At 36.8% G+C, this 27,205-nt stretch overlaps 1 protein-coding gene and 1 long non-coding RNA gene across 2 annotated transcripts; both read left to right on the plus strand.

Annotated features, from left to right (window-relative positions):
• The first annotated feature begins 13,887 nt into the window (after window positions 1-13,887).
• LOC137238539 (uncharacterized) lies at window positions 13,888-14,696 on the plus strand. The gene is made up of 2 exons (XR_010949211.1): window positions 13,888-14,300; window positions 14,511-14,696. It is a non-coding gene; the product is annotated as an uncharacterized lncRNA (long non-coding RNA).
• A 6,133-nt stretch (window positions 14,697-20,829) lies between these two features.
• Window positions 20,830-25,640, plus strand: Mlc2 (myosin light chain 2). The gene is made up of 3 exons (XM_067763652.1): window positions 20,830-20,987; window positions 24,150-24,389; window positions 24,715-25,640. The coding sequence occupies exons 1-3, from the start codon at window positions 20,985-20,987 to the stop codon at window positions 25,138-25,140; spliced, it is 669 nt and encodes a 222-aa protein (XP_067619753.1). The 5' UTR covers window positions 20,830-20,984; the 3' UTR covers window positions 25,141-25,640.
• Window positions 25,641-27,205: the final 1,565 nt, after the last annotated feature.

Below are 27,205 nucleotides of genomic sequence, written 5' to 3' on the forward strand. Positions count from 1 at the left end.
AGTGACCGTACGCAACCTTGCTCCAGCTAACGGTTTTATTCTCCTGTTGACCAAGTCAGATCGGATCAAGGAATGAGATGCGCCCGTTCCCGAGATGGTCGGGCTAGCACCTTAATGGTGCTATGGTACCAGAGCGTACCGGATTTGTATCCGGCAAAGGACCATCACATCGATAACACTCCCTAAAGCCTTCGGGGATCAACCTTATCGCTACAACAACAACAACAACATGCGCTTGTATCTACAGTCAGTACACGTTCTTTACCATCCACATTCCCTCTGACGGTAAGACTGCTCGATTTTCTACCAATTTGCAACACAGATATCACAGGGCATTCAATAGCTGGATCTAGCTCTCGATCTCTACCTCTTACTCGCTCTTGCTCATCTCCAGCTTTGCGTTTACGGCCACCCACATTGTTGGAACTATTAGGACCAAGATCGCAATGACGTGCAATGTGACCGGACCGCATTTGATAACTTTTTCACTCCGCTTTTGCGATCCTTTCAGCGCCTCCAATATTGCGTCTACCCACTCTGGCCTTTCTACTTCCACACGGCGTGCTTTGAAAACTGGCTTACACAGAAGCGACGCCGTTTCCTGAATCAGAGCTTGTGACGCCGTTTCTGCGAATGTTGGCTTTGGGTTTGCGTATGTATCTCGATTTGTTTCGGCGTCCCGTATGCCATTTATAAAGCTCTGAATCTTTACCCTTTCAGTATATTGCACGGGTGCGCCCGCATTCGCTATATGTGCTAGCCTTTCAATATCCGACGCAAACTTTTGCAATGTTTCACCAGTCCTCTGGAAGCGGTTCAGCAACTCCATTTGGTATATCTGTCTCCTATGCTCATTTCCGTATCGTCTCTCTAGAGCGCCCATCAATGCTTCATAACAGTTCCGTTCGCCCTCTGGAATGGTTTGTAAAATCTCAGCTGCAGGCCCTTTCAACGCCATAAATAGTGCAGCAACTTTATCTTCAGCACTCCAGTTGTTCACTGCTGCGGTCTTCTCAAACTGAATCTTAAACACCTGGAAAGGAACAGAACCGTTAAAGGATGGTGTTTTTACCTTTGAATTGCTTGCTGAAACTGCTGGTCGATTCATTTGCAACTCCTGTATACGACCTCTCAAAGCTTCTATCTCGGCATCAATTTTGTCCTCGAGCTGCACAATTTTTGTATCCTGTGCTTCCAGCTTTGATGTTACCCTTATCTCCTGTGCCTCCAGCTGCGAGGATATGCGGGCCTCCTGTGCTTTCAACTGCTCAGCCAACTGAGATGTCATATATGTCATTTGCTCTTCCAGTTGAGTTTCCATCTTGGATGTAATCTGTGTCGACATTTCTGACATACGCATTTCTCGTGCTTCAATCTTTGATGTTATGCGTGTCTCCTGCGATTCCAGTTGAGATGACATTTGTGACGACATTTCTGAAATGCGTGCCTCCTGTGCTTCCATCTTGGATGTTAAACGTGTCTCCCGCGATTCCAGCTGAGATGCCACTGTCGATGTTTGAACAGTTATTGCAGCCAATATCATGTCCAAGTCTGTGCTCGTAACTGTCTGCGATGTTTCGTTTTTCTCTTCAATTTTTGCTGTTGTCTCGTCCCCATCAGGATAAAAGACAAACTCGTCCACATCAATTCCTTGCGATTCCATTACCTCTCGTAGCCGTGCTTGAAGTTCGATCTTATTGCCGGTTGTATTTAATCCACGGTTCTCCAACTCCTTTTTCAGTTGCTGGATGTTCAATTTACTGAACTTTGCCATGTCCTTGTTGTCCGCTGGAATTTATTCAACAATTCCTCTTCTGACACCAATTGTAACGAATTTACTGCAATTCCCCTTATTTGCAATTTTCTGCCAACGTTCGTATCGCTAAACTGTTGAATAAATAACTCCAATATTGAATAATGGAAAAATGGCCTTTATTAAAGAACTTCACAATAACACTTATACTTTGCAACGAATAGTTTGCTTAATAACCAAACTGATTGATAGCTCAAATGAAAACTCTACTATTGCCCGCCAGATTGCGTGCTTAATCAATAACTGCTTGATAGCTCAAATCAAACTGAATTCCAGCGCCTCTACATTTGCTGCCGTTTATACTCTCTGATTTCAACGTTCGCATCTTCTAGGCGCTTCCAGAATCTACTAGTTGCCATCAGCTCTCAAACTTCTTAGCTGTAACTACAATTGCACGATTTTATAGCTTCTCTAATTGCATACTTTCAGGAGTAGCTCAGATATATGCATGTGTTTGAGCATTGACTCTCCGCTGCTCGTATACGTACATGGTACATTTGTGTAGACGCGATTATTGTTTCGGTTATGTAGATACATAATGATTGAATTATTGATGTGAATTCACGTGACTGCTTAGCATCGGCCTAGAGATAGCAGCACCCCTTAGTTTTGCTAATATTCGTACAATACTAATATTTAATGATAGCAAAATGGTATATGATTTAAAATGTTTTCGATTATCCTCTGCTTTTCTCTGACTGAGTTCGGAGACATAGGTCAAAATGTAAATGACCTATTCTTTAAATCTTAAAATGTTTTGTTGCACGCTTGTTTTGTTTAAATCTTTTACTGAAAAGATGCACCAACATACATACATAAAAACGTTCTATGTATGTTTCTCAACATAAAAGCTATTTGTAGGCGAAATTATACTCTTGAGAAATTGAGGAAAACTTTATTATTGTAAAAACGGAATTTAGCTATGATGTTCTCCTTTCGAGTTCGGCAAAATAATTTGTCGAACTTTCGAACTTTAGTGCAAAATATACCATTTATAACTTGTAACTTAACATTTTTTTGTTTTGTCTCAATTCGGAGGATTATTACGTCTTTTATATTTCGTGAATTACGCAGTATTGTGCTAACTTAATAAATAAAATAAAAATATGATTTTTGAATAAAAATATGATTTTTTTTTGGCGTAAATAGAAAGATCACATCAAGAGTAATCCAAAATACTAATTTTCAACAAAAAAAAACAGCATATGTTGAAAGTTACAAACAAGTTAAGTTCAATATGTCAGTTTCAGTAACAATGAAGATACCCACATTCTTTTTTGTAACGGCAAAATTGGCGCAGGCCTATGTCGGGTTACCATCTCTACTCAGTATGTGCTCCTGATTTTGTTCAAGTAAATTTTCTAATTTAGCTTTCGGTAAGTTAATTTCTTATACATAATTGCTTTGCAAAGTATGGTTAAACATGTAATATTGGAAAAATCATAATTGTAAAGCTGCCAAGGGTGTTGTATTTCAAAACAGTGGATAAAGCATTTGCGAAAACATTTGTCATTTTTGAAATCTTGAAAAGGTAAAGGTTCGGACTAGAGGGACATCCGATCTCTTGAGATACCACTTTATTAACGATTTCGCCCAGATACGGCCTTATTATTCAACAAAGTTTTTAAGTAACCAACTTTCAATTCGGATAGTTAGATATATACCTGCATGCACCTACGAGTAGAAAACTAGCAGCAAACATTATTAAAAATAGTAACTTTTTGGGTTGCCGTTAGTACATTTTTAATGTTGTTAATGTACAAGTCCAGAAGTACTTCAAGTGTACACCTACCACAGTACATATTTGAATTTAAAAGTTTAAGTACATATGTCCATATATATGTATACACAAGTATATCAGACATACTCCAAAAATGATCAAAAAAAAAAAACCCTGTACTTACTATATACTCCAGACGAACTTATGTGTATCGTGCTTGGGACTTCAAAGAATGTCCTTCAATGTCTTGCTGTAATAAAAATAGGAAAACGCTGATATAGACTGTGAGGACCAAATATAAGCCCTTAATTTGGCCCACACAAAACCATCGCCCCACAACACAGGATCAGTAACATAGACAACGCAACATAAATAAAACTCTACATAACAACACGATCAGCAACACAGCCAACGCAACATGAAACACAAACAGTCAGCACGCGGTTGTGGTTGTGACCGGAGCTACTATTGGAGCGCTCTGGAAGGCATATCGGTTTTGACTATTGCAAGCCAGTGCGGTTCATAGGAGAAAGGCGTGGACTAAGAATTGTGAGTAAGCTGGTTTTGACCGCTCTACAACGCTTTAGCCAACGCTCGCTCTCTCGTAAGCAAACGTCCTCACAGCACCGTGATCTCGCGCTCAACCAAACGTCAACCGTGGCAGAAGTACGTCGGCATCTGCAGTAGAAGTGAATCGAAGTGAAACGCCACAACGTGACTGTACCGAAACTAACGGATTTCACCTAACGCGACGCGAAGTTGTGGTTGTTACCCGAGCAGCAATTGAAGGGCATCTGAAAGGCGTATCGGTTTTGACCATCGCAAGACAGTTCCCTTCATAGTAGAAAGCCGTGGGCTGAGGATTGTGGGTAAGCTGGTTTTGACCGCTCTACAACGCCTTATACCACGCTCGCTCCCTGCTAAGTGAAGGCCCACAGCGTCACGAGCCGGCGCACCACCGCCGTAAGCCTCGGCAGAAACAGCAGAGTCACGCAAGCACACGACGTTGGCCGCAGCAGCGCTACGCAAACATACGACGTTGGCCGCAGCAGAGATACGCAAGCATATGACGTTGGCCGCAGCTGCGCTACGCAAACATACGACGTTGGCCGCAGCAGAGATACGCAAGCATACGACGCTGGCCGCAGCTGCGCTACGAAAACATACGACGTTGGCCACAGCAGAGTCACGCTACCATACGACGTTGGTCGCAGCAGAATTACACGAGCATACGACGTTGGCCACAGCAGAGTCATGCAAACATACGACGTTGGCCACAGCAGAGTCACGCAAGCATACGACGTTGGCCGCAGCAGAATTATACGAGCATACGACGTTGACCACAGCAGTCACGCTAACATACGAAGTTGGCCGCAGCAGAGAAACGCAAATATACGACGCCAACCATACCAGAGTTACACTCACGCAGACGCACTGACATAAGCCGCAGCAGAGACAGCGCAGTCGCTAACCGTAAGAGAAACACGCCGACCCCGGGCGTCACACAGATACATTTACACACACCCAGGCGACGACCAGCAAGGCGTCCTAACGGAACGATCCTAACGGGACACGAGGACCGTTAGCCCACCACTAATCATAGAGCAAGCATCAAATGAAGTGAAGAATACATACACATCATTCCTTTATTATATTTTATATTATAGTTATAGTATATATAGTTAAAGCAATAAAGTGAATTTTATATGAAAACGATTTGCAAGGTGCCCGAAATACAAATTTATTGTAAGCGAATCTTGGACACGGCGAGTATACCCCAGCACTTATTGAAGAAGCACCGGGGCAAGGAAAAGCTTCGTTACAATTGGCGTCCGAGCAGGAGCCCTGCAAATCGTACAACGTCAGAAAGAACATTCCTGACTAGAAACCTAACCGGAAAATGGTCGACCAGATTGATACCACGTGGTTATACAAAATTTCAAAGGAGCAGCTGATATCCATCACACAGGAATTGGGTATTGAGCAGACAGGCACTACCCGAGAAATCCGAAAGCGCATAGCAGCACTGCCTTCGAAAGCAAATGTTGACTAGGACCAAACATAAGCCCTTAATTTGGCCCACACAAAACCATCGCCCCACAACAGGATCAGTAACATAGACAACGCAACACATATAAAACTCTACATAACAACACGATCAGCAACATAGCCAACACAACACGAAACACAAATAAGTCTCTGAAACATCACTAGAGCAACAAGTAGCCGCAACACCTCACAGCAACACCGTAACCATGGCAACGCAAAGAACTAAGCTAGCAACATGAAGAGCATTGGCTATGAAAAAGGTAACACAAGAAGACAGCAGTCAGTCAGCACGCGGTTGTGGTTGCGACCGGAGCTACTATTGGAGCGCTCTGGAAGGCATATCGGTTTTGACCATTGCAAGCCAGTGCGGTTCATAGGAGAAAGGCGTGGACTAAGAATTGTGGGTAAGCTGGTTTTGACCGCTCTACAACGCTTTAGCCAACGCTCGCTCTCTCGTAAGCAAACGTCCTCCACAGCATCGTGATCTCGCGCTCAACCAAACGTTAACCGTGGCAGAAGTACGTCGGCATCTGCAGTAGAAGTGAATCGAAGTGAAACGCCACAACGTGACTGTACCGAGGCTAACGGATTTCACCTAACGGGACCCAAAGTTGTGGTTGTTACCCGAGCAGCAATTGAAGGGCATCTGAAAGGCGTATCGGTTTTGACCATCGCAAGACAGTTCCCTTCATAGGAGAAAGCCGTGGGCTGAGGATTGTGGGTAAGCTGGTTTTGACCGCTCTACAACGCCTTAGAGTACGTTCGCTCCCTGCTAAGTGAAGGCCCACAGCGTCACGAGCCCGCGCACCACCGCAGTAAGCCTCGGCAGAAACAGCAGAGTCACGCAAGCACACGACGTTGGCCACAACAGCGAGACGCTAACATACGACGCTGGCCGCAGCAGCGCTACGCAAACATACGACGTTGGCCGCAGCAGAGATACGCATGCATACGACGTTGGCCGCAGCAGAATTATACGAGCATACGACGTTGACCACAGCAGAGTCACGCTAACATACGATGTTGGCCACGGCAGAGCCACGCTAACATACGACGTTGGCCGCAGCAGAGTCATGCAAACATACGACGTTGGCCACAGCAGAGTCACGCAAGCATACGACGTTGGCCGCAGCAGAATTATACGAGTATACGACGTTGACCACAGCAGAGTCACGCTAACATACGTTGTTGGCCGCAGCAGAGAAACGCAAATATACGACGCCAACCAAACCAGGGTTACACTCACGCAGACGCACTGACATAAGCCGCAGCAGAAACAGCGCAGTCGCTAACCGTAAGAGAAACACGCCGACGCAGGGCGTCATAGACATACATTTACACACACCCAGGCAACGACCAGCAAGGCGCCCTAACGGAACGATCCTAAAGGGACACGAGGACCGTTAGCCCACCACTAATCATAGAGCAAGCCTCAAACGAAGTGAAGATTACATACACATCATTCTTTTATTATATTGTATATTATAGTATATAGAGTTAAAGCAATAAAGTGAATTTTATATGAAAACGATTTGCAAGGTGCCCCGAAATACAAATTTATTGTAAGCGAACCTTGGACACGGCGAGTATACCCCAGCACTTATTGAAGAAGCACCGGGGCAAGGAAAAGCTTCGTTACAAGACAAACAAACAAATACAAGCAGGTCCAATTCTTAGGCACGCCAGGTTTCAGCCTCTGATAATATTTCGAAATTGCTTCACGATTCGCTTCTTAATTTTGGATAGTGGTTTACATAGCCTTCGCCATACAAATATTAAAAAAAAAAAATTTAACTACCGAACCAAGGAAGAAGTGAAAGAATTTGAAAAAATGTTTGCTGCTATTTATTCACTTGCAGGTGTGATTACAAAATAATTTTAACAGACAAACAAAATTCTGTTACTTGGCCCATCAAATATTTTGGATCCATGCCAATGAGGATGCTAAGGTGCATCATCGAGTTTAAAAATAAATGTATTCATGTATATTTGCTTGTATGACTACTAAGCTAGAAATATATTTGCATACATTTTATATGAATTCGATGTGTACAGTTTTGTGGTTCTAAAATCAAAAATTTCTACTTACATATATTTGCCACGACACTTTGTGGGTGTGGATTTTTTAAATTCCATTGTGTCTCTTCTATCATCGTAATAAATCAATATTTCCGTCGCATGCGAAAGTGAATTGATTTCAATGTATTTGTAGATATAAAAAAATTTTAATACAACACTCCGAACAAAGAAAATAGAAATACTTATGGCAAGAACACCTACAAGGTATAACCGTTTCTGATAACAGAAAGGTCGTTACTTAAAAGATTTATTAACAAGGTCGTATATCAGGAAATCATTAATATAGTCGTATCTTAGGAGGCGGACTAAAACGATGTGAGTGATATAATAAATTTTTGGTTTTTGAAAGTTGAATTTAATTAAACTAAATACGCTTTCACAATTCGTAAAAGACTTAAATCTATATAATATAATAACGCACATCTAGAGCAATAAAGAGCTAAGGAAAAAATATTAAATTTTGAAGTTATTCACACTAGCGGTTCTCATTTCATCGGCGGCGGCGACTTCGGCGTCCTTACTTTTAACAACTTGATTTTCTTTTTTATTTAAAAAAATAATATTTAGGAAAGGCTTTCTTTATAAGTATTTAAGGAAATCTATACTCTAAAGTGATCCGGTGTTTTTGCCAGAACCAACGGTCGACGTTTCAATGTAACGCGGTTCAATTTCTCGCGGATCGTCAGGGGTAGATCCTTGCGAAATGGCTGTCCTTCATTCACTTACTCCAGGGAGGCTTCGAACTCTACCCCGGTCCTAGGGACTGGTACTGCTGCGTCTACCGAAAAAACCATACAAATACATACATAAAATGGTCTCACTTTTGTCGTACGTCTCGTGCAAAGCGTAGTTTCACCGAAGGAAAAAAAAACATGGAGGTATTATCGATCTGTTATCGACCAGTTATCATCGGTTTATAGTCGGCGTGTTATCGTCGTTTCTTATCGGTTTGTCATCCATAGCATAGCTATCGACGGGTTACCGACTTGTAATCAAACAGATACCGGTAACACTTCAAAAAAATTTCTAAGTAATCTCTTAACGGCCTAGACAGCATTCTGAAGAGCGAATCCCGAGCCACAATTAGATGGAAGGGTGGTGTAAGGTCGCGGAAATTGTGGATGATACGATGTACCGATGGTTCAAAACAAAAGGTAGGTGTGGGGTATGCGGTGAACCGTGCTGAGCTGGTAATAAGTAGCCTGTACAAGCTGACACAATACTTTAATTACCTCCTGACTAAAGTAGTAGCCGTACTCTGGCCATTGGCGGATCCAGGCTGCTTTTTGAGGGGGGCGATTTTAGTCAGCAATTGTTTCTCCCAATAGCTGATGTGTTCGGAACAAAGTTCACATCAAGATACTTTATACGTGAAAATGCAAGAAAAAGCAACAAGGGAAACGTATAGCATACCGTTATTTTTTAGGGGTAAATTTATTAGTATTTTTTTGCATTGTTTAATAATTTCATACACATATTTGGTTTTATTTAGTTATTCAAATTAACAATAGTACATCCAATTTTTTGACATCATTTTTATCTTCTGCATAGTTCATATTCACACAGTAAATTTAATTCTATGCTTCCCTTTTCTTACATATCTTTCAATTATATGATCAATATCAATCGCAATATCGAAATGGGTATTTAAAAGTGCAAGACCAGTGAGTCTGTTCTGGGACATTGTGGACCGTAACCACGTTTTCAATCGGCGAAGTGTCGAAAAACTCCTTTCAGCACAAGCATTGCTAGCTGGAAGCGTGGCCAGAATTTTGATAAGAGCATTTATTGATGGAAACGCATATTCATTGCAATCATTTAAAACTTTTTCAGCTGATAGTGGAATTGATGTTTTGTGTTGCTTATCAGACCAGCGTTCTGACTTCACTTCGTACTCTCCATCTAGATTAATTTTATTTCCTCCAATAAGAGATGCGTATCGTTTACCAAGATCTTGGACTAGCTCTTTAGACAAATTCTTTTTTTGCAGTGTATTATCTTTAATGATTCGCGATGGGAGTAGCAAATTAAGATTAACAAGTAAGGAAGGTTAAGTTCGGGTGTAACCGAACATTACATACTCAGTTGAGAGCTATGGTGACAACATAAGGGAAAATAACCATGTAGGAAAATGAACCGAGGGAAACCCTGGAATGTGTTTGTATGACATGTGTATCAAATGAAAGGCATTAAAGAGTATTTTATGAGGGAGTGGGCCATAGTTCTATAGGTGGACGCCATTTAGGGATATAGCCATAAAGGTGGATCAGGGTTGACTCTAGAATGCGTTTGTACGATATGGGTATCAAATGAAAGGTATTAATGAGTATTTTAAAAGGGCGTGGACCTAAGTTCTATAGATGGACGCCTTTTCGAGATATCGCCGTAAAGATGGACCAGGGGTGACTCTAGAATGCGTTTGTACGATATGGGTATCAAATGAAAGGTGTTAATGAGCATTTTAAAAGGGAGTAATCCTTAGTTCCATAGGTGGTATTAATGAGTATTTTAAAAGGGCGTGGACCTAAGTTCTATAGATGGACGCCTTTTCGAGATATCGCCGTAAAGATGGACCAGGGGTGACTCTAGAATGCGTTTGTACGATATGGGTATCAAATGAAAGGTGTTAATGAGCATTTTAAAAGGAAGTAATCCTTAGTTCCATAGGTGGACGCCGTTTCGAGATATCGCCATAAAGGTGGACCAGGGGTGACCCTAGAATTTGTTTGCACAATATGGGCATCAAACGAAAGGTGTTAATGAGTATTTTAAAAGGGAGTGGGCCTTAGTTCTATAGGTGGACGCCGTTTCGAGATATCGCCATAAAGGTGGGCCAGGGGTGACTCTAGAATTCGTTTGTGCAATATGGGGATCAAACGAAAGGAGTTAATGAGTATTTTAAGAGGGAGTGGGCCTTAGTTCTATAGGTGGACGCATTTTCGAGGTATCGCAATAAAGGTGGACCAGGGGTGACTCTAGACTTTGTTTGTATGATATGGGTATCAAATGAAAGGTGTTAATGAGTATTTTTAAAAGAGAGTGGGCCTTCGTTTTATAGGTGTTCGCCTTTTCGAGATATCGCCATAAAGGTGGACCAGGGGTGACTTTAGAATTTGTTTGTATGATATGGGTATCAAATGAAAGGTGTTAATGATTATTTTAAAAGGGCGTGGGGCTTAGTTCTATAGGTGGACCCCTTTTTGAGATATCGCCATAAAGGTGGACCAGGGGTGACTCTAGAATTCGTTTGTGCAATATGGGTATCAAACGAAAGGAGTTAATGAGTATTTTAAGAGGGAGTGGGCCTTAGTTCTATAGGTGGACGCCTTTTCGAGATATCGCCATAAAGATGGACCAGTTGTGACTCTAAAATGCGTTTGTACGATATGGGTATCAAATGAAAGCTGTTAATGAGTATTTTAAAAGGGAGTAATCCTTAGTTCCATAGGTGGACGCCGTTTCGAGATATCGCCATAAAGGTGGACCAGGGGTGCCCTAGAATTCGTTTGTGCAATATGGGTATCAAACGAAAGGAGTTAATGAGTATTTTAAGAGGGAGTGGGCCTTTCTGGACCAGGGGTGACTCTAGACTTTGTTTGTACGATATGGGTATCAAATGAAAGGTGTTAATGAGTATTTTTAAAAGGGGGTGGGCCTTCGTTCTATAGGTGTTCGCCTTTTCGAAATATCGCCATAAAGGTGGACCAGGGGTGACTCTAGAATGAGTTTGTACGATATGGGTATCAAATTAAAGGTATTAATGAGAGTTTTAAAAGGGAGTGGTGGTAGTTGTATATGTGAAGGCGTTTTCCAGATATCGACCAAAATGTGGACCAGGGTGACCCAGAACATCATCTGTTGGATACCGCTAATTTATTTATATATGTAATACCTGCCAAGATTTTAAGGGTTTTTTATTTCGCCCTGCAGAACTTTTTCATTTTCTTCTACTTAATATGGTAGGTGTCACAACCATTTTATAAATTTTTTCTAAAGTTATATTTCGCGTCAATAAAACAATCCAATTACCTTACCATATTGCATCCCTTTTTTCGTATTTGGTATAGAATTATGGCATTTTTTTCATTTTTCGTAATTTTCGATATCGAAAAAGTGGGCGTGGTCATAGTCGGATTTCGTTCATTTTTCATACCAAGATAAAGTGAGTTCAGATAAGTACGTGAACTGAGTTTAGTAAAGATATATCGATTTTTGCTCAAGTTATCGTGTTAACGGCCATTCGGAAGGACAGACGGACGACTGTGTATAAAAACTGGGCGTAGCATCAACCTATTTCGCCCATTTTCACAGAAAACAGTTAGCGCCATAAAATCTATGCCCCTACCAAATTTCAAAAGGATTGGTTAATTTTTGTTCGACTTATGGCGTTAAAAGTATCCTAGACAAATTAAAGGAAAAAGGGCGGAGCCACGCCCATTTTTAAATTTTCTTTTATTTTTGTATTTTGTTGCACCATATCATTACTGGAGTTGAATCTTGACATAATTTACTTATATACTGTAAAGATATTAAATTTTTTGTTAAAATTTTACTTTTAAAAAATTTTTTTTTAAAAGTGGGCGTGGTCCTTCTCCGATTTTGCTAATTTTTATAAAGCGTACATATAGTAATAACAGTAACGTTCCTGCCAAATTTCATCATGATATCTTCAACTACTGCCAAATTACAGCTTGCAAAAATTTTAAATTACCTTCTTTTAAAAGTGGGCGGTGCCACGCCCATTGTCCAAAATTTTACTAATTTTCTATTTTGCGTCATAAGTTCAACTCATCTACCAAGTTTCGTCGCTTTATCGGTCTTTTGTAATGAATTATCGCACTTTTTCGGTTTTTCGAAATTTTCGATATCGAAAAAGTGGGCGTGGTTATAGTCCGATATCGTTCATTTTAAATAGCGATCTGAGATGAGTGCTCAGGAACCTACATATCAAATTTCATCAAGATACCTCAAAATTTACTCAAGTTATCGTGTTAACGGACGGACGGACGGACGGACATGGCTCAATCAAATTTTTTTTCGATCCTGATTATTTTGATATATGGAAGTCTATATCTATCTCGATTCCTTTATATATGTACAACCAACCGTTATCCAATCAAACTTAATATACTCTGTGAGCTCTGCTCAACTGAGTATAAAAACTTGTAATGTATCTTCAGGTAATCTACCTTGTACATCAAGAATTATATGATCAAGAAGAGGTATATAAATTGCTTTTACTCTTCAGCGTCTGATGAAGTGTAATTCGCTTGATGTATTTGCGTTTTAGCAATTCGTGGGAGGACAATATCAAACTTCAACTCATCTGCTAAAGCGACTATTTTTTTTGTAAAGTCCCGAAAAACGACTTTCTGCTTCAAGTCTATGGTTTTTTAATGTTCGCAAAGTGTCACTCAATGCTTCAGAAGCTTGATTCAAATCTATTGATGGTGTTTGCAAAAGTAAGCTTAGTGGTCGTGTAACAGAAAGTACATTGCTCAAACAAATCATTGAGATCACGAACTCAGTCTCGCAAATAGATTTCAACATAAAACGGGCCTCAGAACTTGTTGAATCTTGCCAAGTAGAAATTTCTTGAAACGAGGCAACAATTTTTGTGATGTTTTCTTCAAACTGCATTATACCATCGTGTTTTTCAGACCATCGCATTTCACATAGTCCACTTAATGATTCCTGCAGATGTTTTTTGAAAACTATGGTACGTTTCGGATACTGATTTGGAAAACTGATAATTTTTTTCATCAACGCAATACAATCCTTTGTTTGAAGAACTTTCGACCTTTTCGCAAGCGAGTTATTAAGACAATGGGTGAAACACGGACAATGATTAGCATTGGTACATATTTTAAAGAGTTCCTGCACAGCTCCCTTAACTTCTGATGTCATTACAGAATATCCATCCCTTCCAATTCCAACGCAATCTTCGAAGGGTAGTCCTAAATTATTAAAAATATCGATCATTATGTGTGCCAAGGCTACACCTGTAAATTTTTTTTCTCCATTTATAACATCTTCTTCTCGGATCGAATCGTACGCATCAAGGAAAGTTAAAAAATCTTCTCTTACATTGCCATCATTTAAATACCGCAAACAATTGCTGAGTTGCTCTCTATGACTACAATCAGTAGTTTCATCGTAAATAATTGCAAAATATCTAGCTTTTTCAACCCTTTCTATTAAAAGAGATTGAATTTCATCTTTGCAGCATTGAATAAGATCATTTTGAGTCGTGTTGCTTATATAAGTAGCTCTTGGATGTGTAGAATTTAGAAGTTCTTCAAGCTCTTTATGACCTGCATCGACTAAAAATTTCAAAATTGCCCTAAATTGCCCCTATTCTGCATTTCGATTACGTTCCCGTTCTACGCTCCGCTTTAATCGATGTTGGGTATCCTGCATTACGACGGAATCGTAACGATAAGAGGAAGAGCAAATAATTTTTCCAAATCCGCTGTTTGTACGGAATGTGTGAACATTGGAACAAAATAAATTAAAGAAAAATTGTAAAACACACTGAAAAACGTTTATATTTTATTATCCACGCCATTTTGTACAAAAAAAGTAATAGAATATATTGCCGCCGTTTTATATTTTTTTGAGTGAAGTGTTTTCATAATTGTAAGTGTGTTTTTGTCGTTCTTTTGGCCAATTCCCTGCCGTGGCCAGCAAGTTTTGTTAAAACGGATTCCTGCACGAATATAGTTGACATTTTCTGAATTTTATGGATGCTAATTTCATTGCACTGGCCTAAAATACTTTATGAATATTTATTTATTCTTTCCGCAAGGATTGTTTACGTTTTCGCTTAACCTTCCTCTACTCCGGCAGCTTGCTTTGGCATATAACCGGACCCAACGAACAGACACAAATTATACCTGTCTATTATAATGGAATCAATAGCCGCGGCATTATTTGTGGAGTTGGAAAACAACGCATACGAAAATGGCCAGGCGAGAATGGAAAGGCATATATTGCGAGATTTGTGTAATCCATTTCAGATGAGTGACGAATTGTAAGAAATTGAACTTAAAAGTGGTAAAGTTTAATGACTTATTTTCTTATTTAGGTTTAAAAAAAACTCGACTTAATAAGGATGCTTTGAAGTATGTGTTAGATACTTTTGCGGGGCAAATTCGTCCATGGACTTCGGCATCGACATCTGCCCTTAATATTGTAGTAGCTGCTTTGAGATTTTTTGCAAAAGGCAGTTACCAGTGTGGAATAGGGGCGGATTATAATGCAGGAATGGGAGAGTCAACAGGTTCAAAGTCACTGCCTACGTTTCTGGATGTAATGCAACCAAAATTATGCCCTCAGTGGATAACATTTGAACAAAGTGAAGAGGAGGAGGTACCCCAGCGGGTTAGGGGATTAGAATATACCCGCGGTAGGTATGCCTGTCGTAAGAGGCGACTAAAATACCAGATTAAAAGGGCTGTGTAGCGCAACCTTTTAGGTTGCCAGCGCAATATATAGCTTCTCCAAACCCAATCGTCAACCTCACCTATCCGCGGCGAATCCTGTTTCACTAACAGACGAGGCTCTGGCGACCCCAAGCTCCTCATGGAACTTGGGGGTAGGGAGGGAGGGAATGGCCTGAAGGTTTAATGTGGCCACATAAATCGTTCCCGAGATGGTCGGGCTAGCACCTTAATGGTGCTATGGTACCGGAGCGTACCGGATTTGTATCCGGCAAAGGACCATCACATCGATAACACTCCCCAAAGCCTTCGGGGAGCAACCTTATCGCTACAACAACAACAACAACAGGAGAAAATACAAGCGAAGCAAGAATTTTATGCGAAGGCTGGCTTCCCAGGAGTCATCATATCCCGCTTTGTTGCCATTAAATTAGCCAACGTCTCATACTGCACTTGCGTTGGAAACATGTAAAAAACAATCACCATCAAGCCTTTTACGTTTTTCAACAAGTTTTATTTACATTTTTGTTAAAACTCTGTTATAAATTAATAAAAAAATAAAAAGAAAATATTTTTCCGCCAACAAATTTGCAACTTAGAAAAACGGAACTACGATCGAAATGCAGAATATACAAAATCGAACGATTCGAAGTTCGATCGAAAGAGATTGGAACAGAGAATACCAAATTTGAAAAATCGAAAAAATTCCAATCCAAGTCGAAATGCAGAATAGGGGTGAATAAAAAAAAAATAGGGGTGAATAGTTTTTATAATAATCTCCAACAATCTTCTATCTTTCTCAACTTGTTCCATGCGATGAGAAGAAAGCAAATTAGTGATTTCCTTTCCTGGATTTTTATAAGTATTTATGACATCTTGACTAAAAAGGGCTGACTTAGAGTGGTATTTATTAATAGCGTGGTTATTTAGTACACCTTTACCGGACAACTTTGCAAACGATGTCACGTCCTGATATCACGTTGTTTAAATTTTTCCCAAATTATTAAATAAATTATAAAATTAAAAATTGCTTGAAATAAATGTTTTCATACATTTAAAAGCGATACGGGCAATCCCCGGCAAACTCATATAAGATGTGACAGGAACTTTGACAAGTGCATTGAGAGGAACATTCGATTTCTAGTCACCAGTATTACTTTATAAAAACATCCTTTTTTTGTTCAGAAGAAACAAGCCACTCATATTCAGTTAAAAAATGATGTTTAAAGTATCGCTTTTCTATTTTTCCTTTGGTACCCAAGGATATTTTAGTAAGTTGTACTTTGTATAATCATCTAATAAATGTTTTTTCCCACAAAATTACCTATGCCGTATTTTTCAACAATAGAATTTTGTGAAAGTGATATAGGTACATTCGAACCCGATTCAGTATTCATAGATGTTGAATGCAACGTTTTCTCATTATTATTATCAACCAACAATGTATTAGCATCGCGATCAGAATGAGTTAAAAGTGGAACAGTACTTCCGTTTTCTACATTTGTATCATCGCAGACCTGTTCTTGAAGTTTTGGCAGCTTGCAAAAATATTCTTTGATGCTCTTTATAGCTCGTCGCTTCTTATTATCTTTGCCATCAGAGTTTCCGTCCTGTAAATATTTATTTCACGTTATTTAAGAATTCTCTTTGATTCACGTAGAAGCAGTGAGCAACATTTGCATGTTATGAAGTTTATCTACTTGAATTTTTTTTGATGCTGATTGATGTAGCGAATTAGAAATACGTAGACACAAGATTCCTCTTTTGATATTAAAAAAAAGCCGCGACTTCAGTATATGCATAAACATACTATATCCGAGTGATCTCACGAAAAAAAGCTAGTGCAAATATATTGCTCGCTACTGTTATTTATACTCTGTTAAAAATCAGTCTGATTCATGAGATTTTATTAAATGTTTAACGATTATATGAAAATAGCAATAATAGCTCGATGGAAAAACCCGAATCACACTTTAATGGAAAATTCGTACATACCATTTTCGAGTTCCTCCGCCCTCGATCTTTTAGTTTGCTGGTTATTTGTCACTCGAACTTCCAATTGTCGATTAATTAAACATATTTAATAGTTCACGATGCCGCACGAGTCGGTAAATCGAATGAATTAGGTAAAAATTTTTTATATTCTAAGCTTAATACAGTAGAATCGCGAAAAAGTTAACCAAAACACAACATTTAACACAAGTTAACACAAGTACACAACTCACAAGTTTAAATGCCCATGACTAACTACATTTGCGCCACGCGACACCGACAATAATTTTTCACACAGGAATTCGGGGAATGCCCGCACTTTTTTTATTGCCAAACAAACGGTTAGATTTGAAAAAATTGATGAGCTCGAGAAAAGTTAACTAATACATAGTTAACTTTTTAGAGCGGGACGTGGACGCTCATACTCGGTCAACTTAGCCGAGCGATTAACAGTGTGCGGACTTTAAAATTTTGTTTAGTGGTAGATTTTTCACAAAATAGTGGTAGATTTATGAAAAAAGTGGTAGCATTGGGTTTTATATGAAATATTTTTAAGTAGTGAATATTACTCACTTCTTTTCCTATATATACATAGGTATGTGGAAGTGGCAGTTATGTACTAAAAACCTAAAGGAAAAGAGATTAAATGGTGATCAAAGCATCGCTAGGTGGTATTTTGAGTTTTATAAAACTATTCTTCTACAAATAATATTGTTTCTCCTCTCAAAAAATTGTGGAAAAGCAAAGGTTTCTTCAAAAAACTTCTATAAAAAAATACCACCTTTTTCCGATCTTGCGTGGTAGAAGTGGTAGAACTTCAAATAAAAGAAAAAATAGTGGTAGATCTACCACTTTAGTGGTAGAAGTTCGAAAACTGGCGATTAACTTTCTCGCGATTCTACTGTAATTGAATATGTGCACTGCAGTTTCTACAGAGATGACAAATGCCCAGTAGAAAATGGTGAAAAATGTGTAGAGTGATAGTGAAGATTTTGAATAAACTTTATTCAACAAAGTAAGGTTTGATTCAGTATATTATCAACAGCGCAAATATTTCTGAGCATTGCACTGATTTGCATGAGCATTCTTACTGTTGAGCGCTAATATTATTTGAAAATTGATACTCCATTAAAGGATGCATACAAAAACTGCATTATGAAAAGTAACAATGAAATATCCATTATTATATTTATACAAATACTGCATATAACTAGTGGGTTTCTGGGACTTCGTGAAAAAAATTTTGTTCCGAATAAATTTTGGAAAAAAAATCTAGTCTGGGGGAGGGTGGGAAATCGCCCCTTCGCCCCCCCTGCCCCCTCCTCCTCAAACCCGCTACTAACTCCGGCAGCAGAAATACCGGAGAAAAACTGAGTAAAGTGCAGCCTATTCAACTCTTAGATTGACAGTCAGACGACGATTAATTTCTTGATCACGTGTAAATACACTATAGCGAAATTCAACTGTATTAGTGACTACCGATTGCGTAACGCAGCGGAATTCCATTTGAATGCCACAGGCTCGGGATAATACCTCATTCAACCTGCCGGCCCGGTAAGAGTAAGGGAAGCAAGTTTTCATGTGTATTATTTATTGTTGAAGCATATGTATATTAAATGCAAAAAATATGTATATGTACATATATATGTATGTATGCAAGTACTATTTCCCTTTAATAAATGTTTAGATTTAGTTCACAATTATTTCGGAATCGAAAACATTTTTTTGTTTTTATTTAATAAGAATTTTAGACAAAAGCATTACAAAACATAAAGTAAGATTATAAATGCCACATACATAATATACATACATACTTTTATATACATATTTATTTTATGTATATTTATGGATTCAAACGGAAAATTGCAGTGCGAAATTCTTAACGGTTTTTATCATTTATTCTTGTTTTTATTTATTTTTGAAAAAACTTTAATAAATTGTTCAAAGAAAATTATGTATACTGAACATTAATTTTAACCCAGATATGCTGATGGACCTCCTGGTGAAGCAATTTCCACAATTTTTTTTAATACCGTTCTTTTAACATAAAATATTACAGAAATTAAGATAAATTATTTTTTAAACGATTTTGTAGGTGCACAAGGAAAAAGGAGTAATTTTTGGCTATATAGCAAAAATCGTTTTTATTCTTCTGGAGTACTTATTATTTCATTTAAAAATAAAAACTGAAAACAAAAAAATGTGTTGTTTTTTTTATAAGAACAAACAAAATAGGCTTAGATATTTGTTTCTTACCGATTGTGTCGCGTAATCTTCACACTTTTGACAATTTTACAAAATTCGCATTTTTGATATTGAAAAAAGCAATCAAGGAATAGCAACAGAATTGTTTTCAAAGCCAACTATGATGCCGATGTTGTACAGTAGCACAGCGATAGGTTGGTTATTTAGTTTAAATTACTGTTTACGAAATATTTTGAAAATAACAGGTGTACTACATGTAGTACGTTCGGCATATCTGGGTTAAAACATTTTATGAAAACTTAGTTTTTGTTACAAAACGCAATTAAGATTTTTTTAATGCATTGTGTACAAAACAAGTGTGATATCTTATCAGTTAACTGCCTGACAGGATGTTCAATATGGCTTACTTACTTACTTACTTAATTAGCGCTTAACCATTTAAACGGTTATGGGCGTCCAAAAAGGCGCGACAATCGTTTCTTCTCTCTGCTAACTTGCGCCAATTGGTCACACCAAGGGAGTTTAAATCGTTTTTCACTTGGTCCTTCCTGCGGAGTGGGGGTCACCCTCTTCCTCTGCTTCAATAGGCGGGTTCGGATGGAAATACTTTCTTAGCGGGAGCGTCATTTTTCATTCGCATAACATGGCCTGGCCAGTGCAGCCGCTGCGTTTTAATTTGCTGGACTATGTTGATGTCTGCGTAAAGCTCATACAGCTCATCGTTAAATCTTCTTCGGTACTCGCCATCGCCAACGCGTAGAGGTCCATAAATCTTTCGAAAAACTTTTCTTTCGAACACTCCCAGAGCCGCTAATATGGCTACATTTTTGCATTTTGGGAGCATTTTGACAGGATGTTCAATATAGCGACGCACACGTCTTCAGCGGGTGATGGAAAGAGATACAATTATTAATTTTGACATATGTATATGCAGAAGATATCATACTTGTCTTATCCACAATGTTTTTTAAGAAATATACATAAAAAAGAAAATTTATAAAATTTGTTAATAATGTTTGCTGCTATTTTTGTGTTCCAAGCTGTACATACACATACACTCAGCTTACGAAAACAAGCAAAAAAAAAACAAAAGTGAAATTTTTTTAAAAATAGATTTTTATAGAGCATCGAATAAATGCGCAGGAAAAGTGCGTATACATACAGCACACAATTAGAAATATGTATGTATATCACAATGTGTATGTATGTGCACCTTCCCTTAAGCACACACAATAAAGAAATACACACATATGTATGTATATACATTTAAGATGTGTTCAGAGCACCACAGCATGAATTTTGCTCACATAGCCCATACGGCCTGTCCAAAAACCAGGCACACCACACCATTGCATAGCTACTACAAAAGCAGCACGAATGCGCTAATACGAACCAAAGTCCAAGGCAGTAACAATCAAGACAAGAAAATATGGCCCGAAAGCCCAACACCACATTCAATGGCTCGATCATGCCATTAGTGGGAGGGGACGAAGTATTACCACATTCAACATATTTACATTTTAACTTTGCGTGTGTATGAGTATGAAGATGAATGTGTGCGTTTCGGAAGAACCATCGAAAATTCTACAAAAGAAATAATGTCTTGCCGATAAAATCAGCCAGACCACTCAGTGTGCTCTGACCGCTCGATCCGTTCAGACAACACAGAAACAAGCACAGCAAGATGGTAAGGACTACTCGAATATATAAAAAGGACTGATTTAAAAAAAAAATGTGTTAAATATTTATCCCAAGAAAGAAAGTGTGCCGGGTGTTTAATGAATTCCGAAATTAAAAAAAAGAAAATGTATCTATATAAAAAGGGTGTTTATACATATTTTTGTGAGAACTGTGCCAATACACGCAAGAAATAGTAGGAAAAAGAAATACCGATATAAAATAATAATGAAGTAAAAATAACTTTTTTCATGCCAAGAAAATAATTTAAAATATACGTACATACATATGTATGTATGTATATCTTCTGATATAAAAATAACGTTTTTGAAAATTCGAGCACACATCATTTTTTAATACAAATGTAAGCAGGTTCGTGTAAATACGAATACAATGAGATTGCTCTTCGGACTAGAAATTAGTATGCACTTTTAGTTAGCCGAAATCTGTTTCGCAATCAATCCTTCATTGTGTTATTTCATAGTTTCACAGTATGTGCTAAAAATGGAATGCGTAACATGATATATATATATATATATATATGTATATAATATATGCGTACACGCACACTCACACACGTACGGAAATATCATGCCTAATGGCTTATTTAAGTGCAAAGTGAATATATTGCGTAATTATTAACTTCGGAATAACACAATAGTCGAAAGTTTAAATGTGCGTGTTTTATAATAAAAATATATCTACTCTTATCTAAAAGCGTATTTTTGTTTTTTTTATAATTTTGAAAGCAACAAAATTTTATTTCGATTTATTAATTTAATTTGTTAACTAAATTTTTTTATTAATGCCTGGTTTTTCAGTGCGAGTTTAAACTAAAGTTAAAATTGACTAGAGTTGGGAGCAGATTTTGATTAACGATTTTTAAAACTAATCAACTAATGGCCGAATTTCACTATCCAAATTTTGAAGAGCCTGTAGAATAGCTTCCTCTTTACATAAACAAACTCATTTGATACAAAAATTGTACCTAAATATGTAGGTCTCATATAGCTGCAATGATATTCTTCCTTGATGTTTAAAATAAACTCATAAATTACAATGAATTAAATGGTCATGAAATTTCATTTTCTTATAATAAAAAAGATTTAAGAAGAAAATTGTTATAAGATGACTTGCTTCTAAAACAGTGATTTCAAGTCTTAGGATGACGGCAGAGTGTTTGCTATAAGCTATGCTAGGCGAGCAACGCTTCTCACTTCCACCCTGTCGACAGCCTTAACCCTCCGATAGATTGTGGCGTCTGGCCAGTCGAGAAGACTTTATTTTCGTGGATAACTTTACTGCTACCCACCCGATCATGAAAAACTTTAGTGACTTTTTAAGTTTAGAGGCGGTCTTTATAATAATTCCGAAATCGAAATTTGTTTCTTTTTACTTTATCTGTTTTTTTGTACCAAAGTTGATTATGTCACATTTTAGCGTTGTCATCTGGCTAGACGAACATATTTTTAAGCCTATAAAACCTCATAGATCGAATTCATTTAAAAATTTATCAATAAAAATTCAATTATCAGTGTGCGACGAGTTTTCTTCAAAATTTAAATTAAAATGCAAATATTTGTGGATAAAGTTCAAAGTGTAAAATTTCGTCTGGCCAGGCGACAACACTAAGATGTGTTGAATTTATTCACCGCTAATCGGAGGGTTAAATATGTATGTAAATCTTTTTGTTTCTAATTGTGGAAGAACGAAACTTTTTTAATATGAAAATATACACACATTTTTTGTTTTGGTGTGAACCTATACAATTTTTTTTTTTTTTTTTGATAACTTTGCAAATATTGGCGTATAGCTTATGTTTATAAATAAATAAAAAATATTTTTGTTGGTAATAAGCTTTTTTGACCAATCGGGTCTTAATTGCAAATAAAGATATTTATTTAAATTTTTCCACCTAACGTTTCGCTAGACTTCCTAGCATCTTCAGAGGTGATCTAATTTATTAACAACAATAAAGATAAAAATATTACATTAATTTGTGGTATAAAGATTACATTAATTTATATATATAAATTTACTTTATATATGTAACAAGAACAACACTAACATTGATTTACATACGTACAAACATAGACAACACTTACGTAATATATTTGTTATTTAACTATTAAAACTAAAAGCATTAGTACCATTTAAATTCATTGTCATACTGATTCTTTACTATAAACATAAAAGGTAAACAGCTGCTTTATAGTTAAGAATCAGTATGACAATGATACCAGTGTTAAATGGTACTGATGCTTTTAGTTTTAATAGTTAAATAACAAATATATTACGTAAGTGTTGTCTATGTTTGTACGTATGTAAATCAATGTTAGTGTTGTTCTTGTTACATATATAAAGTAAATTTATATATATAAATTAATGTAATCTTTATACCACAAATTAATGTAATAAATAAAAAATAAATGTAAGGCGCGATAACCTCCGAAGAGATCTAAGGCCGAGCTTCTCTTCCAATTTGCGTCGTGCTCCTCTTGATTTTTCCCTACAAATTGGCCGGACGGGACCTACATGTTTTATGCCGACTCCGAACGGCATCTGCAAGGCAGATGAGTTTTCACTGAGAGCTTTTCATGGCAGAAATACAATCGGAGCGCTTGCCAGACACTGCCGAGGGGCGACCCCGCTTAGAAAAATTTTCTTCTAATTGAAAAATCTTATTTCTAAAATTTTGATGTTGCTTTGCCCGGGAGTTGAACCCAGGGCATACGGTGTGATAGGCGGAGCACGCTACCATCACACCACGGTGGTCGCCGTTTATTTTTTATCTTTATTGTTGTTAATAAATTAGATCACCTCTGAAGATGCTAGGAAGTCTAGCGAAACGTTAGTTGGAAAAATTGAAATAAATATCTTTATTTGCAATTAAGAAACGATTGGTCAAAAAAGCCTATTACCAACAAAAATCTACAAAAATAAATTGACCGGAAAATCATAAAAATAAAAAATATTGTTGGCTCACTTGTTACACAAAGAATTGTTTTTAGTCACCGGTGTTGATTAATTAGTCCAGTGATTATTCAACATACTCGATTAATAGAATAGCCTTATACATTTTATTATTTTAAAATAGACTTTCAATTGTGTGTTTGTAATTTTACCACAATATATATTTTTTTCGCGCTATTTACTATTTTCTATTGAATAGGCCGATGAGAAGAAGAAGGTTAAGAAGAAGAAGACCAAGGAAGAGGGAGGTACTTCTGAAACCGCTTCTGAAGCCGCATCCGAGGCGGCAACCCCAGCACCAGCTGCAACTCCAGCTCCAGCCTCAACCACTGGATCAAAGAGAGCGTCAGGTGGCTCACGTGGCTCAAAGAAATCGAAGCGCGCTGGTTCCAGTGTGTTCTCTGTTTTCTCTCAGAAACAGATTGCCGAATTCAAAGAGGTAAGTAAAATACAAATCTTGATAACATATAAAATTAATATGCTTATGTAGTAAAGAAAACCAAAGTACGAAGTTTGTCCTCAATACTAAATGTTTTTGCCAGAAATGATTCAAATTTTTTGTGTGTTGGTATAAAAACTATATTGATTTGGGCAAAAATTTTGGAAAAAATTAGGAAGGAGATCCATAAACTTTGTTGGAATAATATTTTATGGGCTTAAAAAACGGCATTTCCGACATTTGATTCAAAGTTCTGAACGTCTCAAACCGCTTTACATTCTATGTGCTGACCTTAACGCATTCCATTTTTAATTTTTGTTTTCAGGCTTTCCAACTAATGGATGCCGACAAAGATGGCATTATTGGTAAGAACGATCTGCGCGCTGCCTTCGATTCCGTTGGTAAAATCGCCGCCGACAAGGAACTTGACCAGATGTTAGGTGAGGCCTCAGGTCCCATCAACTTCACTCAATTGTTGACCTTGTTCGCCAACCGTATGGCCCAAGCTGGTGCCAACGACGAAGACGACGTTGTTATTGCAGCTTTCAAAACATTCGATGTTGATGGTCTTATTGATGGTGATAAATTCCGTGAAACTCTCATGAACTTTGGCGATAAATTCACAGCCAAGGAATGCGACGACGCCTGGGATCAGTTTGTTATCGATGACAAAAATCAAATCGATACAGCCGCTCTGATTGAAATGCTCACCGGCAAGGGTGAGGAAGAGGAAGAAGAAGCCGCAGCATAAACACAAACGGCTTCACAGCTAACTGAAATCTTGCTAAAAACATCAGCAAACAAATTATATAAAAAAGTAATACAAAACCCGGACAACTTGTTTTGAGAAAAAAAAAAACCAAAAAAATGTATATGAATTTTTTTTTTTTTAAATAATTAACAACATGCATAATTTGTGTGTAAATTTACGCATTCATTTTTTTCAAAAGAAACGACATTCGCTTTTCATAGAAAAGTGATTTTGAGAAATATGTGGTCCCTATATTAGTGAGCAGCGAAAAAGTTAATTGGGCCGTCACAAAACCAAAAGCCCAAACCAAAAAAACAAATCAAACAGTTTTAATACACAATCTACAAGCTGATGAAGAACTATCGACGTTAGTGACAGTTAGTTTTTTTAGTTGATATATTATTTTTAAAATTTTTTATTTATAAAAAAAGAGGAAAAGCAAAAACTATTTTATTTATAAAAGATGAAAGAAATCAACAAAAAAACTTTTCAAAACTGAATTTTCGCAGATTTTTATTTGAAGAAGAAATTGTATGCGTCGGCTTCTAAACAAATTGTGGCAAAAAAGAAATTTTTGTCAAATTACAACAAACTTTGCAGGAATGCTCAGCTTAGGGATATGATTTTGGAATCAAGCACGGGAATTACGGCGTCAATTAAAGGCTTTGGCCCATTTCACAGTTTACGTACAGCTATCACTCATAAATATCAATAAAAATACAAAACACAAATCACTAGTCATTTATCACTTATCAAATCCACTTATCGAAATTTACGCATGCACTTAATTTACCAAATACTTACAATTTTATTGAGGGAAATCTAAACCCCTACCAATATATTTATTGAAGTTTTTTTGGGAATATTAATATCCACTTTATATTTATTATATATGTTCTTGAAAACTAATCCTATGACAATTATACATATTGTTTTTATTATTATGATTACATGAGTTACTAAAACGTTGCATGTTTTTTTAAATATATTTAAATTATTTATTTTTAACTATAACTTATGAAATTTAAGTACAGAATATTACATATTTGAAATATAAATTGATAATTTTGAGGTAGAAGATTTGAATAACAATTTAAATTTTTAAATGTTTTATTCAACTATTCATTGATGTTTAACAGTTTTATAATTATTTATTCAACAAAAAAAAATGAACAATATTCCTTGGAGAACTTATTACACCCTTTTTTGCTTATTTATAGTTAGACTCCCTTGATGGAATATATATTTAATGAGAGATTGATTTTTAACTACTGAGAACAAACAAGTTTAAACAATATTCGTACATTTTATTTATTAAATACGCTTTTATGCGGATTATATAATTATATATATATTATATTATTTTTGCAATTAAAGCATATACAAAAATTGTAATTGCTTTATTTCCTAACATTTTAATTATGCCTTCGTAGATACGCACGGCTGTAGAAGAATTTTATTATTTGAAAAGAGAAAAAACTCAAATTAAATCAAAAATATATTCATCAAAATGTAAGATGGCGAATTTCAATAATAATATAAATATTTATTTACATATATAAACATATACTTAAATAATATTGGTTATTCGCAATAATTTCGCATGACATATATAAATATTTACTAATCAATTTTTAGACTAAGTGTTTTACTTTCAAATATATAAATTTTTTATTTTCGCATGCAAGCAAGCAACGAACATTATTGAAAACAACAACAACTTTAAATGCATAAGAGAATTTTATTTGTATATGCATAGTATCTTCATATACATATACATATGTATGTATATGTTATATAGTACAATGAATGAGTACATTAAAAGCGGCAAATCCGAACGACGCTATTGAACAAACTAAAAATTTACACAAATAAGAGTTTTGGTTATTAACTAATAAAATATATTAATATCCCATATATAAATACATACATACATATGTATTTATGTATATATTTTTATGTATTTACTAACCCTAAATATCCCTTTTGATTTTCCACGCGTTTTAAAAAATATTCAATACCTTCATAACATACATACACAAATGCACATACATATGTATGTAGG

Source organism: Eurosta solidaginis, chromosome 1, assembly GCF_040869045.1.
Source record: "Eurosta solidaginis isolate ZX-2024a chromosome 1, ASM4086904v1, whole genome shotgun sequence".
In the NCBI taxonomy this organism is placed as follows: domain Eukaryota; kingdom Metazoa; phylum Arthropoda; class Insecta; order Diptera; family Tephritidae; genus Eurosta; species Eurosta solidaginis.